This window comes from Gorilla gorilla, chromosome 7 (assembly GCF_029281585.2).
Source record: "Gorilla gorilla gorilla isolate KB3781 chromosome 7, NHGRI_mGorGor1-v2.1_pri, whole genome shotgun sequence".
NCBI classification, from domain to species: Eukaryota; Metazoa; Chordata; class Mammalia; order Primates; family Hominidae; genus Gorilla; species Gorilla gorilla.
This window is the reverse complement of record NC_073231.2, coordinates 17,339,155-17,355,739: the sequence shown is the minus strand read 5'-3', so window position 1 is coordinate 17,355,739 and position 16,585 is coordinate 17,339,155. Positions and strand designations below refer to the sequence as shown.

The following is a 16,585-nucleotide window of genomic DNA, read 5'->3' as shown; positions in this document are numbered from 1 at the left end:
TTCTAAGACTGGGTGTTTAATATTTTATAAATAATCAACACAGAATCTTAAGAAAATATGGATTATGAAGTTTCCCTGAATATGTCTCATCTTCAATAGTCCTACAATAGTAGTATGTTTTAAAGTTTGCTTCCCTAGTAGGATGTACTTTCTAGCTCTTTGTTTGAATTTTTTTTCACATTTAATATTTGTTTTTGTTTTCTGAGATAGGGTCTTCTCTGTCACCCAAGCTGGAGTGAAACTTCTGCCTTCTGGGCTCAAGTGATCCTCCTGCCTCAGCCTCCCAAGTAGCTGTGACTATAGACGTGCACCACCACGCCCAGCTAATTTTTGTATTTTTAGTAGAGATGGGGTTTCACCATGTTGGCCAGGCTGGTCTCAAACTCCTGACCACAAGTGATCCACGCACCTCGGCCTCCCAAAGTGTTGGGATTACAGGCGTGAGCCACTGTGCCCAGCCTTCACATTTAATATTTAAATTCAGAGTCTTTCAGCCTGGTACCATAACAACTTATATTAATTTTTTTAGTTAAAATTATTTTTTGTAAGACATTTGGCAAATGATCTAATAGTTTTACTCTATCGTAAGGATGTAGAGAATGTAGAAAGTAGGCTCCGTTAGCATGTAAGCTTCCAAAGGGCAGGGATTTGGGGCTGTTTTGTTCATGGTTATAATCCTTTGCTTAGAACACTGCCCAGCACATGGTAGCCTCTATAATTATCTGCCGAATGAATAAATGAACAAATGAATTAATAAGAGGCACATATTGTGTGTGTACTCCTCCTGGATGGTTACGTGGTTAAATGGGCACTGTGTGCATTTTGTAGTGCTGAGTTTGACAATATCTTATTCCCAGTCATGAACCAAGGCGCTTACAAAAGCCCTGTCATGAGACCCATCTATTGCCACTCATTGATTGCCACCAGCGCTCAAATCAATCATTTTCTCCTCTGCTTTCTACCTCCCCTGGAACCCAGCAGCGGTAAAATCAGTAAAGTTGGAAGTGGATGAAGATAAGAGCACAAAGGGATCCAATTTTTCCAACTCTGAAGTGGCAATTGGTTTGTCTCCTTACACCTTTCCCCAAAAGAGGCTTTTCCATGTTGCTGGAGAAGAAAACATCGCCTAGGCCGGTGTGTGTCTGGCAGAACACTGCACTCCAATTTCCTCGGGCAGCCACAAAAAAAAATAAAAGGTGGGGTTGGGGCCGGGGGGGCAGCTCTTCAGTAAGATGTGACAATATTCCAGCTTCACCGATGATAAGAGAAACCTGAGATACCAACAGTCAGCACAGACCACAGGTCATGTTTGACAGTGCAAAGCTGCAAGGTCCTTCAGACAAAGCAAATAGGAGAGTGGGCTCCAAAGCCTGCCAACAGGGTCCCGAAAGCTAAAAGGGAAACTTTCCTAAAGAACCCGGGAAACAATGTAAGGATGCTAAATTGGTCATTTAAGGATGCCCTCCCTGGTTAGAAGAAACTTCCTTTGCATACTTTCCACTCTCTTTAACCATTCTGAGGATTTCCTAGCCATCCGTAATGTCTGCTCACTTTCTGCATCAACTTGCAATTTGTTCTGTACCACACTTGAAATCTTCACTTAGAAAAGAAAGAGAAGCCCTGGGATATTGTACTCAGAATATATCTTCTTATAAAGAAAACAAATAAACAGCCAGGCCCAGTGGCTCACACTTGTAAACCCAACACTTTGGGAGGCTGAAGTGGACGGATCACTTGAGATCAGGAGTTCGAGAGCGGCCTGGCCAACATGGAGAAACCCCATCTCTACTAAACATACAAAAATTAGCCAGGCATGGTGGAGGTCGCCTGTAATCCCAGCTATTCAGGAGGCTGAGGCATGAGAATCGCTTTAACTCAGAAGGCAGAGGTTGCAGTGAACTGAGATCACGCCACTGCACTCCAGGCTGGGCAACAGAGGGAGACCCTGTCTCCAAAAAAAAAAAAAAACGGAAACAAACATAACATAAACACTTACGAAACGCGTCAAGTTACCAAATTCTCATTAAGAATTGGTTTGAAATTTTATTGTACAGTTGGGTCCATACAGAAGACATGGCTAAGATACATAAAAGATGAGACTGCATTATTGAAGAGGCATCAAACAGGGAAAAGGAAGCTGCTATGAGGTTTCTTTTGCTGGAAATGAAAGCCTCTCAAGTTTCATATTTAATTCACGCAAAAAAAACAACTCATTAGTGTTTTTTAAAGTAGCATATATATTCAAATGGTATATCTTTGGATTTAAAACCAATCATTTTCTAACATCTTTTCAAGATTCTGTAATTTATGGGTTCTCTGAAACTCTGATGAGTCCTGATTAACTTGGGAAGACATTATTCTTTAATCTCTATGTAGAAATATAGAGGCTTCTGTTGTTATTTCTATATATTTCAAAGATATAAAGTGTATTATAGGTGACAATAGTGCCCACAGAGGTGTGTAATGCACAATTGTGCACCTCTATACAGTGGGCCCAGGTATATGTACACATCTGTGTAGTCATTTTGCTTTCCTGAGCTACATACAGCCAAAAATGTCTGAAGAAAATTCTGTTTTCTCAGTGCCTATAAATTCCTTATCTGTGTATATTTAATGTTGATATTATCATGCAGAATTTTTATTAAGTCTTTCACTGTATCTTTGAGCGGGACCAAAATGAAGAGCAGTCCATTAATATCTGTCTTCAACTCCCACGACATTCAACATCTCTTTTTGAAATGTGAGGATTCCAAAAGAAAATTAAGCCATTTAAAAATCTATACATAGCAAATAGAAAGCGACACAAATAAAAAATTTAAACGGCGCCCTTCAGTAAAGCAAATTTGGATGAGATCAAATGAAAATGAGTGAAAGCTTAAGCTAGAAACAAACATTTAGTCAAACGGAAAACATTTCTGGACTTCTGCTTTTCAGACCTGTCTGCCTCCCAAGCTGTTATATGGTGATATTGAAAATGCTTTACATATCACAGAGATAACTGAAGGATTAAAGGCATGTTTGAAGTTCTTGGAACTATTCTAAGATAGCCACTCGAGAAAGCACAAGCACCGTCAATAATACTGTGCAGTCCATCATTAAAAACGGGCAATCATTTGTCACCCATTTCATCTTTTCCTTCTATTTTCTCACATTAAACTATCACATTATACTTAACATTTTGAAAATCAATTTTATGTTGCATAATGAGTGCCCAGAGCAATACCAAAACCGTATAAACCAGGACAAGCAGAACAAGATGGTCTTATGAAATGAACAAATAAGAATTCACTCATGTCAAGCATTATGCTAAGCACTAGAGACATAGCAATAAATGCAGACGCAACCCCTGTCCTCATGAAACCTACCAGAGCAGAGAGTAATTCCTGATTGTTCCAAAAACAAAACAAAACAAAAGCAGTGTGCCATTGAAATGTGTACGCACACAGGGACCTAACATAGTGTAGGGGAAGATCAGGAATATAGACAGGGCAGAGGGAATTGTGGAAGCTGAGAAGGCCATCACAGCTGGTTCGTCGTCCTGATATTTTTAAAAAGCCATGTATGTTGTTAAGAGGAATGGAAGCCTCTGTAATATAAACTTAATAACATAACATAAATTTCTTAACATAGAAATCTCTATGGAGTGTTTACATATTTATAACATAACTTGTTGAAACTGGGTCAATGTTCATTGTTTTGTCTATCAGGGACAGTACCAGCTGCTTTCGTGCATGTCTTTTCCATGGGGTATTAATGTCCTGGTTATGACTTATTTAACCTCATTGTTGACCAGCTTTAGTTTGTCAACATTTGACATAGGAGTTGTGTTAAAATTTCATTCTAGCATGCTGACATATACAATACACAGTTATTTTACCTGCCAGGATTTCATGTATGTTTCCAAAAAAGCCACTACTCTTCCTCAATTTGGGGGTTTGTTTTCTTTTCAATTCCAGCCTAGTTTTTATTTCTACTTTATAGTTATCATGCGGTAACAAATCATTTCAATTACAAGGAACTAGGAAAAAGAAATTGACATTTTCACCTACCAAATCCTGGTAAGGTGTTATTGTGTTTTGTATCTAATAGACAGAGGAAACATGACTAGTATTTGTTGACAACTGATATAGTGGCTTGCAAGCAGTTTTAGAAAGAGACCAATATTTACCTCAAAAGTTCCCTACAGAAGATATTGCTCTCCTTCTCTTTCTTCCCCACATCCAGCTGATGCAAGTGAACCCCAAAGTTGAGGCTTAGCCTCAGAGAGTTTTTGGCTTCACTCAGGAGAGAATGCAAGTGTGAGATGACAGTGAAAGAAAGCAAGTTCATTAGAGCAACAGTGTACAGCAAAACGGTGTTCCATAGACAGAGCAGGGCTACCCCTAGGCAAAGTAGCACACAGTGTACAGCAAAACGGTACTCCATAGACAGAGCAGGGCTACCCCCAGGCAAAGTAGCACAGAGTAGCCCTTGTGCATTGATAGCTAGCTATATTTATGCTCACTTTTAACTATATGCTAAGCAAGAAGCGTATTATTCACAAACTTCCTGGGAAATGGGGCAAGGAGTTCCCAGAACCACATAAGGTAACTTCCAGGTCGTTGCCACGGCATTTATAAACTGTCGTGGCACTGGTGGGCATGTCTTAAGCAAATACATGATAATTCCTAGTCCTAGCTGGTTTGAGGCAGTTTCTTTGCTACATCCTGTTTAGATCAGGAGGGTCTTGAAAACAAGTCCTGCTCATCTCCTACCTCACCCCCATTATTTGTTTGTTTAGTAGTTATAAGTCTAGAAGAACGAGAAAGCTGACACTCTATTCATTTTAAATGTTCATTCTATTCCTACAGATGAAATGATTTAAAACTAATAGATTATTTAAGGCAGAAGAACTTCAGACCAGGGAAAGAGACTTAAAAGCGGCAAGAACAGCAAATGCTTTATTTGGCTTTCATTCTGAAGATAATAAGGGCTAAATCAATTTCCTCAAAAGATGTCAAAGTATGTATTTAACTGTCAAGTCAGTGAAAGTGGAAAACCTAAAGCGGTTCTATTGAGCCACCAGGTACCAAATAACCGATGAGGACCAACCGCCTTACAATAGCAAAATATCAATTTTCTTCTTTCCAAAAGTCAGAGAAAGTATTTCTAAAATTGATTTAATGTAGTAAATGAATTTTCAATAAAAAGTTTTTTGAAAGATAGACCTCTATAAAAGAGCAAATCTTGTTGCTTCTGTTTACTTTCTGATGCAATTTTACACCTATTAGCAGGGTTAGCATACTTCGATTTATTTCTTCTAAACTTTCGTCTCCAATAAAAGTTTGTTGACATCGACATTGACAATGACAATGCCTCCAGTAAAAGTTTGTTGACAATGACATTGTTGATGTCATTCAGTGCTGTCATCTTTGATCTTCCCCCTTTAATAAATATGCTGATCTTCTAAAAACAGTATTTAAATATACCCAGAATTGAGGGTGGAGGTGGGAAACCACATTTGCTAAGCACGAAAGAACAGGATAGAACTCTTGGACTATGCTGTGTTTTCTTAGCTATTTAAAAACAAAAAATAAAAGCGAGAAATTACCAAGAAATCAGTATTGACACACGGGCAACAAGTTTGCAATTTTTTCTATCCTTGCTCCAGTAGCATTTAACTATAGAAATTTGAGAGGAAGAAAAAAACATTTCCTCTCTACCTCCCTACCTAACACCAAACACCAAAATTTAGCAACCATAATCTTAATATTTCAAAGGTCATAACTGATTTTAGCTTTTTGCCTAGACTTGCCATTCTCATATTTAACATTTACAGGGTGTGTTAGGCTGTCCTTGCATTGCTATAAAGAAACTGGGTAATTTGCAAAAAAAGAGGTTTAATTGGCCCCTGGTTCTGCAGGCTGTACAGAAAGCATAACACCAGCATCTGCTTCTGAGAAGGCCTCAGTAAGCTTACAATCATGGCAGAAGGTGAAGGGGGAGCAGGCATCTCACATGGTGGAAGTAGCAGCAAGAGAGACAGGAGGGAGGTGCCACACACCTTTAATAGGCCAGATCTCATAAGAACTCATTGACTATTGCGAGGACAGTACCAAGAGGATGGTGCTAAACCCTTCATGAGAAATCCACCCCCAAGACCCGAACACTCCACCAGGTCCCACCTCCAACACTGAGGATTACATTTCAACATGAGATTTGGGCAGGGACAACATCCAAACTGTATCACAGGGTTTTGCTATTTTTTCTATTTATGAGCAATACCATATTCTATAATCTCAAATAAGCTTTAATTTTGTCAGAGAGACTGATGAGCAGAAGTCATCCACTAGTGAGTGAGCTTCGCTACTTTTCCTATGTCCGTATCTCATCATGATGTTATTGTTCTCTACTTGCACTAACTCTCCAAAGGAATTATGTTTATATAGTGAAAATTGTATGCAATACTGGAAATTAAGATTGCATGGACTCTCAAAAATCTTGAGATGAGTCTTTATAGATATCTATCTATAGATTTATAAGGATACACAGGTTGATAGTCACAGACAAACATCATACATCAATATATATCAAATAGTTACAGGAATTATTAGCAGTTCCTGTAGCCTTGGTGAAAAAGCAGTTCCCCAGTCCAAAGATCTTTTTATCAAGGAAGTATTTGTTTTTCTGGAATCTACAGGCTTTAGAAAGAATCTAGTTAGAAAAATCAAAGACATCAAGTTATGCTTAACATTCGTTTTATTTTCATCTTCTTTAACATTTGTCACATTCTATAACATCAACTAAAATAGTCATGTGTGGAATACAATTAATGCACACATTATAAATGATATTTTCACAACTTAAGCTGCAAATAATAGATGTTAGGCCATTCACTTTTCTCTTTTGATAGAAACATTTTTTATTTTTCTCACATCATCAGCTCTTCCAAGTTTTAAGGAATTGCTTGTAAAACTATCTTACTTCTTAGCATTTATTAGGAGTGTGTGTGTCTGTGTGTGTGTGTATGTGTGTGTGTGGTGTGCGTTTCTTGTCCTGCATTGAAATGTCTATTATCTTTTTAATTTTATAACTTAATCCTTAAGTCACTGTTCCAAAGTCATGACTCATAGTTGATCTGAAATTCTGGGCATTGCAGAAAGGAAGCAGAAGTTCGATAAAATATCACATAAGAAGAACTTTTAATCTAAAAACCCTGCACCAAAGAAAGGAAGACTAATTGTAGCAGCCTTTAAAACTGATATTGTGAATTTGCTACATTTTTGTAAAATTGAATAGTTTCTACTAGTAAACAAAGTGATAAATAATAAAAATTGTTTTCTCTTCATAATGTTCTTGGGAAGACTGGCCAAAATAGAGGCAAGGAGCCTGATAACAAAAATCTTTGGCTGTGTTTCTAAATTTAGTCCTTCTCTGCCTAGAAACTGATAGGTAATAAGATATGAATAAGCTTCATGCAATTTATTTCCATGTCCATATTTTATTAAATTTCTTGAATTCTGTATGACAGTATACATATATAACCTCATGAAATCCTGATGTTTTAAACAGTTTAGTACCTTAAAACAGTAACACCAACAACAAAAACAGAAGCCAGCCTTAAAGATATATACATGTGACGTTGCTCACTGAGAAGTCCTTTTCTAGTCAACCCATGGTTTATAATTCACAGAGCTAAACATAAGATGGATTTTAAATCAAAATACTATGGTGAATTAAAACAAATAGTAGACATTTTGCACTTTGAACCAAATAGAATCTCAACTGGTAATTCAGCTTCTCAAATGTCATAACTTACAGTGGCCTCCAAACTGTTTTAAAATGGGTATACATAAGTAAAATACAGTCAAGTACACACTATGTATATCATAATCACTAAAGTGTGGTTTCTCAACCCCGGCACCATTGACGTTTTGGGCAAGATAATTCTTTGTCGTGGAGAACTGTACATTATGGGATGTTAGCAGCATCCCTGGGTTCTACCAACTGTATGTCGGCAGTACCTCCCCCAGGTGTGACAGCCAAAACCTCTCCAGACACTGCCAAATGTCCCCTAGGGAGAAAGATCACTCCAACTGAGAACCACTACTCTAAATAATGTTCATGTAATACCGCACTAATATATGGTGTAACGCAAACATGAAAAAATGTCTATTTTTAAGGTTGAGTTTCTTTTTTAATAGGGCCAAAAGAAACTTTCTTTCTCTATAAATGTTATAAGGAATAACTTTTAGGATAAAAAATATGACAGAATATGCTTGAAGTTGCTTTTTAAATCTTAGCCTAAAGAAGGAGGCACACCGATTCAAACTGCAGTTTAATACTTGATTTTAAAAGCCGTGAAGGTAGAAAAAGACATGTAACTCCAAACGGACAAAATACAACTTTTTTACTAAGTCATGATGCAAAATTTTTATCTAGCCTAACAGTAACCCAAAGGAGTCTACTGAAATTTTACTAGTAAGTATATATGCTTTGATGTCTTGAAAACAATTCGGAAATTGCATTTTTATATTTTGAATACGTACATTTGAAATTACCACAAGTGCAATTATTAATTTGTCAAAATTTTAATTGATTGGAAAACTGTATTCAGATTTTTAAAATTTGTGTATGAGCTTTAATAGGTAGTAAATACACATCATTTTCAGTAATAAATTCATATAACAATATACACATTTCCAAAATATTTTTAGAATGATTTATACATAACACAACTTCTTTTATAAAGCACTTACTTGCTCACTCATTGTTTAAGTGACATCTTTATCTTGGAGAAACAAATTATGTAGTGTTTAAAAAAATGTATTCTCAGTAGCATAAGAGTGACAGCTGCTTATCGTCACTGAAATGTCAGTAAATTTGAGTTATTTGCTTTTTGTAAAAAAAAAATTAGTAAGTCATCTCCTGTTCGAGTTCTTTGCTCTGAGATAACCAGCAAACCTCTGTATGGTAACAAATGGTGTTTGTGGCCACTCCCTACCTCATTTCAAATATTGTAAAGAACTCACTTTTTACTAATTTGGGTTTTTTAATGAAAATATTAGAATATCAATATCAGTCTATAGCATTTTGTGCACTTTTAGCTTTAACTTTTTGCTAAAATAACTCGTTTATTAATTTTGCAATGTTATCTCCATAAACGTAGCCTAGAATTCTTTCTGTGATTACATTTATAGTTTTTAGATGAAATATTATATTTGTTAAAGGAGCCATTTACTGTTGAGACTATCACCTCATTGGTCTTTCTTCCCTTTAGTGGCTCATAATGAAAGGGGGAAGGTAATCGTTCATATTCCATCACTGAAACAAAATTTAGCAAATACTATAAGCCGAGACCTATTAGAAACATCTGTGCTTACATTTACTGTATATTCCAAACTTTTACATGACATAATTTGTTATAAAACTTGTTTATTCAGATCTTTTGCAATGTCGACTGTGTTTTTACCAGGAAATACATTCAAAGGAATGTATTTTAGCCTGCTAACCAAGTTGTTTTCCAAGGATTCTTTCAGCCATTTTTACTAAGGCAAGATGAACATGTTTCCTCAATGAGTCTTTAGGTCATTGGCTATTCAGTGAAGTTTTTCATTAAACATTAATTGGGTGTTACATAACTAAACATCACAGGAGAAATCACAGAATATATTTAAAATGTCTTGCTAACAGTGATGACTTTGCTCTATCCTTAGCTAACATCTCAAGGCACATTTTTCCTCTAGGTCAAGGTTCACTTTGAAAAAGAGTAAGGGGCTATCTATATTTTAATAGTCTTCTTGATCCTTCCATGGGGGAGAAGGTGGAGGCAGAAATTTTGTCAAATCTGATTAGATTGTCAAAACATCAATAGCTCGTAATAGGACTCAGAGAAGTATCAATGGTCTCTTGCTCTTCACTTTGTCTTGACTTATTAGCATTATTTTAGTCAAATTTCTTTCAAATGAGATAATGTGTCTTTAAACTCTCTTATGTCTACTTATGTTCATCCATAAATGACTTGAAACATTTAAATCAAGCTTGTCCAACCCACGGCCTATGGACTACACGCAGCCCAACATAAATTTGTTAAGCTTTCTTAAAATATTAGAAGAATTTTTTGCTATATTTTTTTAGCTCATCAGCTATCATTAGTGTTAGTCTATTTTATGTGTGGCCCAAGACAATTCTTCTTCTTCCATTGTGGCCCAGGGAAACCAAAAGATTGGACCCCCCACCCTTATGTAAATGATGAAAGCAAAAGAATGATTGAGAGAGACTTGGCCAACTCATTTATGCCCCAGAACCACAATCTCCCCTTAACAGACTTTGAGTATAAGTGACACATGCCATGTGGAATGAAGTAGGAATCAGCATTAATCCACTTAAGGTAAATATTTGCAAAGCTTAATTTTATTCTTCAATTAAAAAATGATATAAATAGAAGTCAGTCATATTTTCTCCAATGGATCATCTTGCACAATTGCCGGGGGTACCAGACCCCATTTTCAGAAGCCCTGCCTTAGAGTAAGTCCAGCTATTCTTAGAGGTGCAAATGATATTTATTAGTCTGTTCTGCAGACTGAAATGAACTCTGTTTTCCTATCTAAAATGAAAACTTGCAATGTAGTTTTTTGGCATTTTTTTTTCCTAGTGTGACCACCCAATAATGCCATCTGGTCTATAATAGCCTCATTTTAACATGGGATTGCAAAATGCCATGTTGCAAGACTGGCCAAATTCAGGCAGTATGATCAAGAAGTTGTTAAGAAGCAAGCCAATTAGTGTCATAGTTACAGTTATGATGCAAAATGTAAGACAGGTGCTTGTACCAGAAACTGATTGAAAAGCTTTCTCTCCACTTAGTTATATATAAAGGCAATGCAGGAATTTGACCACAAGCATTCCCATAAATATTTAAAAACAGTTTTCTGGCTGAGTTAATAAATGAATGGAATGGTTCAGAATTTCCAGCCACAGTGTGACAAGTAATTGGTGAAATCTGCAAAATACCTAGTGCCTATTTAAAAAGATGTTATGTTTTCAGATCATTAAAATACAGCATTTTATTTGCCAATGATTTATTTTATTTGTAAAGTATCTTACTCATAATGAAATGAAATAGCCATGACTTTAGCTCAATAAAATATTTTACTGCTTCTAAAACCTATGACTGTGTGTGTGTGTGTATGAAGTAAAAGAGTTGAAATTACCCTGAAACTGTCTCCATCTGTAATTATTATTATTTTTAGATAAAAATATTTTTTAAAATCTGAAATTTAATCCTTGCCCATTAATACTCATCAGCAAAATACTAAAGCGGACTTTAAAGTCTAACGGAAATAGTGTACTTAGCCTTCACCTATGATAGGGGTTCTCATTACATTGGCCGGCAAGTAACAGAAAGTGAATGAGCATTGTAAAGACAGCTGCTCTTTTCAGAGTTTGGTTTTGCACTCCATCTCTCTGTTTTCCACCCATCCAGCCCACTCAGTCTCTATGTATTAACACATCCAACAGAGGTCATCCAACCGCGGGTCCCGTCATCCTAATCCTTGGAGATTACTAGACCTAATGAAGACTTCAGAAATATTTCTGGCTTGACAGTAATATTTTCCTTAACAGAACAGTCTTTTTTCCCCCTGAGCATTTTTGTCCTTCCAAACTTCAAGACTTTCTTCAAAGTCACCTCCGACCCCAACAACACACACCGTGAGTACTACAATGATTCTGTTGACACAAAACACATCAAAGACCCAAGAAGTTACTAATGCTATGAAGTCTGTGCATGGCTTGTCATGGTGTCTCATCCAGGGTAATAGCAATGGCAGGGAAATGAGTCAGCAAAAATCATAAATGACACTTCCAAGGAAGAGAATCGATCTAAAATTAAGGTTAAACTAGAGAGCTCTTTTCCTATCATGGTATTTTCCATCCATTCTGTTCTGTTTCCCAAGAGGTTTTTTGCAAGTAAAAGACAAGAATCATATCACAAAGCTATTTTAAAGAGAATTTCCTCTTCTGTCCATAATCCTGAGGAATATTTGCCTTAAAAAGTAAAAGCCTATGTTTACAACCAAGTACACCACAGAGGGAGGGGGAGGACATTCATAGAAGAAAACTGGCAAGAAGAGAGGGTGGAAAACTAGTCTATCAAAACACTTCTGTCCAGACGTGTCACCAGATGCATAATTCAGACAGGATTGCGCACAATCTCCAGGTTTTCTTCAACTTCTTCCTATTCATAGGAAATTTAATCTTCATTTCATTTTTGGTAACTTTCCAGGGTTAGAAATACTCATCTCCAACAGAATTCTAAAACCCATAGAAGAAATCTAGACACTTCCTGTTACGTCTTATTTCCCTTTTCTGTTACTAATTTCCCACTGAAATTCCCTATTCATTATTTTGGCTGAGTAGCCCAGGTATTGTTTGAAAAAAGAAATCATTCAAATAAACATTTGTTAAAAAATCATGGTAATTATCGACACTTAATGCTGAGTTTTCTCCAGCATCTTCCAACCTAAAATAGAAAATGTAGAAACTAGTGAGTAATTGAACAGCACGTAAGTGAACACAACCTAGATACCATGAAGTCAACACTATCTCAAATTTAAGGCAAGACAAAGATAGGTAAAGTGTGCAAGGTGAGATTTCAGAAGAAGAGGCATAGGACTGAATCCCACTTTCCTACTATTCGGTTTTCATGAAAGACTGACTAAAGCTGAAATCTCAAGCTAATTTTGATAAAGAAAGGAAATAAGATGTGTTACAAGGGGGAAGCTTGGTGACTCATGCCTGTAATCCAGCATTTTGGGAGGCTGAGGCGGGTGGATTACTTGAGCCCAGGAGTTCAAGACCAGCTTTGGCAACATAGTGAGACCATGTCTCTACAAAAAATACAACAATTAGTGAGACATGGAGGTGCATGCCTGTAGTCCCAGCTACTCAGGAGGCAGAGGTGGGAGGATCACCTGGGCCTGGGAAGTCAGGTTTGCTGTGAGCTGTAATCGCACCCCTGCACTCCAGCCTGGGTAACAGAGTGAGACCGTGTCTCAAAAATAAATAATTAAAAACTTAAAAAAAATTTAAAGGTGGGGGAAACTTCAGTTTTGATAAAAGTAAAGTCACAATGTGGGAAGTGAAATAGAAATCAAATGAATAAGTAAATAGGAGGGAAAAGATAAAGCCCAGAGTGAAGCCAAGAAGACAGGCAGGCTTAGAAATTCTGCAGAGATGGTAGAAAGAAGGCAATTTTACTAAGTCTGGAGAATAAAGACCCAGTTCATTGGCCTAAATATCCAGGAATACCAACTTGATATAACATTCTCATTGCAAAGAAATGGCAAGTGTTTGAGGTGATGGATATGTCAATTATCTGATCTAATCATTATACAATGTACGTATGTATCAAAACATCACACTGTATCCTGTAAATAAGTAGAATTATTGTGTCAATTAAAAACAAAACTTATTAAAACGTTTTAAATTTAAAAATACCCTATTGAGGCCAGGCACAGCGGCTCACACCTGTAATCCCAGCACTTTAGGAGGCCGAGGCCGGTGGATCACGAGGTCAAGAGATCGAGACCATCCTGGCCGACATGGTGAAACCCCGTCTCTATTAAAAATACAAAAATTAACTGGGCATTTTGGCGAGCACTGGTAGTCCCAGCTACTTGGTAGACTGAGGCAGGAGAATCCCTTGAACCAGGGAGGCAGAGGTTGCAGTGAGCCGAGATCGCACCACTGCACTCCAGCCTGGCGACAGGGCAAGACTCCGTCTCAAAACAAACAACCAACCAACCAAAAAAAAAAAAAAAACCTTTTGGGTACTAGACTTAGTACCTGGGGGAGAAAATAATCTGTATGACAAACCCTGTGACATGAGTTTACCTATATAACAAACCTTCATGTATATATCCCTGAACATAAAATAAATAAACGTTTGAAAAAAATAAAAATTTAAAAATACATTTTGTACATATTCATGATGCGTTTTAGAGAAACTATCAAAGATGAGGAGTTCAGTATTATAAAACCACAGAGGACAATGTCCAGAATCTACATTTGGAGATTTTGGAGACTCCAAAAATCTCAGTGGCACAAATTGCTCTTTCTCCTGAATCATTAAATTGCAATAGTATTTAAATAACTTGAATGGTGACTGTGGCTTTTATTCTAATATATTAGAAATTAGGAGTTTTTCTTCTCTAACAAATTCTCAGCTATATTTTTTAGTTCTTGTAGTTGTTCAATACTGCCTTCTTAAATTTATTTTCTCAATAATCTCAATTCTTATAATGTATTATCAGAAGGTATAAAATATTTGTATTTGTTCTTATGCTTTTTTAATGTAGGTTTTACACTCAAAGTGATCTTTACAATGTGAACTGTAATGAATATTTTAATTTTTATTATTACATGCAAAAAATCATTAAAATAGCAGTTTGACACAATATATTTGACAATTTCATTTTTTCATCTCTAAGTTATTTCAAAAGTGAATTCCTGCTTTGAACACTGAAAATGCAACTCTGAAAGATTCCCAAAACCTTGGATCCAGTCCCAAACAAATCAGAAACAGGCTGTTGGCTTTTTTTTTTCCTTGTTTTCTCAATTGCCAATTTGTTTTATTATTTGAAGGGTAGAAGGAGAAAAAAGTCCAAAAATAAAAGCCCTGCTTGTTCCTAATAACTATCCACATGAAACCCACTGTACTCAGTAATCTGAATCAACTCCATTTTTTTGTGTGTTCTGTAATTATAGTTGAGGCTATAAATGGAGATTCAGAGCCAAACCTAGGTTCTATAATATGCGTAAAATCAAAACTGAAGGGCTGGGTGCAATGGGTCATGCTTGTAACCCCAATAGTTTGGGGGGGCCAAGTCTGGAGGATCACTTGAGGCCAGGAGTTCCGGACCAGCCTGGGCAGCATAGTGAGTCCCCATCTCCACAAAAAACAATTTGAAACTTAGCTGGGCATGGACCTGTAGTCCCACCTACTCAGGAGGCTGAGGTAGGAGGATCTCTTGAGCCCTGGAGTTGAAGGCTGCAGCGAGTTATGATTGTACTACTGCAGGCCAGCCTGGGCAACAGAGTGAGACTCTGCCTCTCTGAAAAAAAAAACACACACACAACAACAACAACGAAAATTGTAATCAGTCTCGTAGACAGTGATCATGTACAAAGTTCTATTTAGGAAAGAAAACATCAGTATTTAAGTCTACTTTTATTAAGAATGTGGGTTCCTAAACCAATTCGTCTGGTTAGGAATCAGCTCTGCCACTTTTATCTGGGTGGCAAGCAAGTTATTTAATCATTCGACACCTCAATTTCCATACCTGTAAAATAAGAATAATAATAGTAAACTATCGGCCAGGCGCAGTGGCTCATGCCTGTAATCCCAGCACTTTGGGAGGCCGAGGCGGGCATATCATGATGTCAGGAGTTCGAGACAAGCCTGGCCAACATAGTGAAACCCCGCCTCTACTAAAAAAATATATATATATACAAAAAATAGAAAAAATTTGTAGGGCGTGGTAGCATACACCTGTAATTCCAGCTACTCAGGAGGCAGAGGCAGGAGAATCGCTTGAACCCAGGAGGCGGAGGTTGCAGTGAGCGGATATCACGCCATTGCACTCAAGCCCAGGCGACAGTGTGAGATTCAGTCTCAAATAATAATAATAATAGTACTTCTCTTATAGCGTTGTTATGAGGATTAAGTGAATTAATACATCTAACTCTTTCAGAACATTGCCTAGCATACTATAAATACTCAATACATGCAGGCCATTAGAATTTGTCTTAAAAATTATAAATACCATTGTTTTAACAAACCAAAACAATAGCGATACTTGTAATATTTCGTGAAACCAAGCATCATAGCATCTTATGAAAAGCCATGCTGTGGAGTAGACAGAGCCTGACTTTGAGATGGAACATCTAGTTTCAAACTCAGGTTCTAAAACGTATTGACTCTGGTTTTACCCATTTCCCTCACCTCTATGTTATCATCCATAAATACATAGAAATAACATCCTCCCCTCACCATCTTATGAAGAAGCCGTTCATAAAAATATTTTAACATAAGAACTATTTTATATACGAATTTTTAATATACCGCAAGAAGAAATGAGTTGAAGTATATTAAAAATACAATAGACAGAAGGGAACACTAAGTGCAGAACAACAGAGCAGGTGGGAAAGCTTCCTAGGGGGCATGATGTTGCAGTAGGGTTCTGAAGAATGAGGAGAACGCGGGGCCCAGTGGCTCAAGCCTGTAATCCCATCACCTTGGAAGGACGCGGGAGGATTGCTTGAGGCCTGGAGTTCTAGACCAGCCTGGGAAACATGGCAAGATCTCCATCTACAAAAAAATTTAAAAATCAGCCAGGTGTGGTGGTGCATGCCTGTATTCCCAGCTATTTGAGAGGCTAAGCAGGAGGATTGCTTGAGCCTAGGAGTTCAAGGTTACAGTGAGCTATGATTGCACCACTGTACTCTACCTTGGACAACACAGCAAGATCTTGTCTCAAAAAAAAAAAAAAAAGAAAAGAAAAAGAGAAGGAGACATTTACTAGTGTTTAGAGGTATTTTTAAA

At 37.0% G+C, this 16,585-nt stretch overlaps 1 protein-coding gene across 8 annotated transcripts in view; it reads left to right on the top strand.

Moving 5' to 3' along the window:
• DLC1 (DLC1 Rho GTPase activating protein) overlaps positions 1-16,585 on the top strand; it is a 530,403-nt gene that overhangs the window by 398,413 nt on the left and 115,405 nt on the right. The window contains exon 2 of one of the 8 annotated variants that reach the window (XM_055349275.2): positions 982-8,611. The exons of the other annotated variants lie outside the window; for them this stretch is intronic. Within the exon in view, the coding sequence (XP_055205250.1) occupies positions 982-1,130 (149 nt within the window). The 3' untranslated portion in view covers positions 1,131-8,611. Of the gene's footprint in view, positions 1-981; positions 8,612-16,585 lie in introns of those variants that run through there. 8 annotated transcript variants of the gene reach the window in all.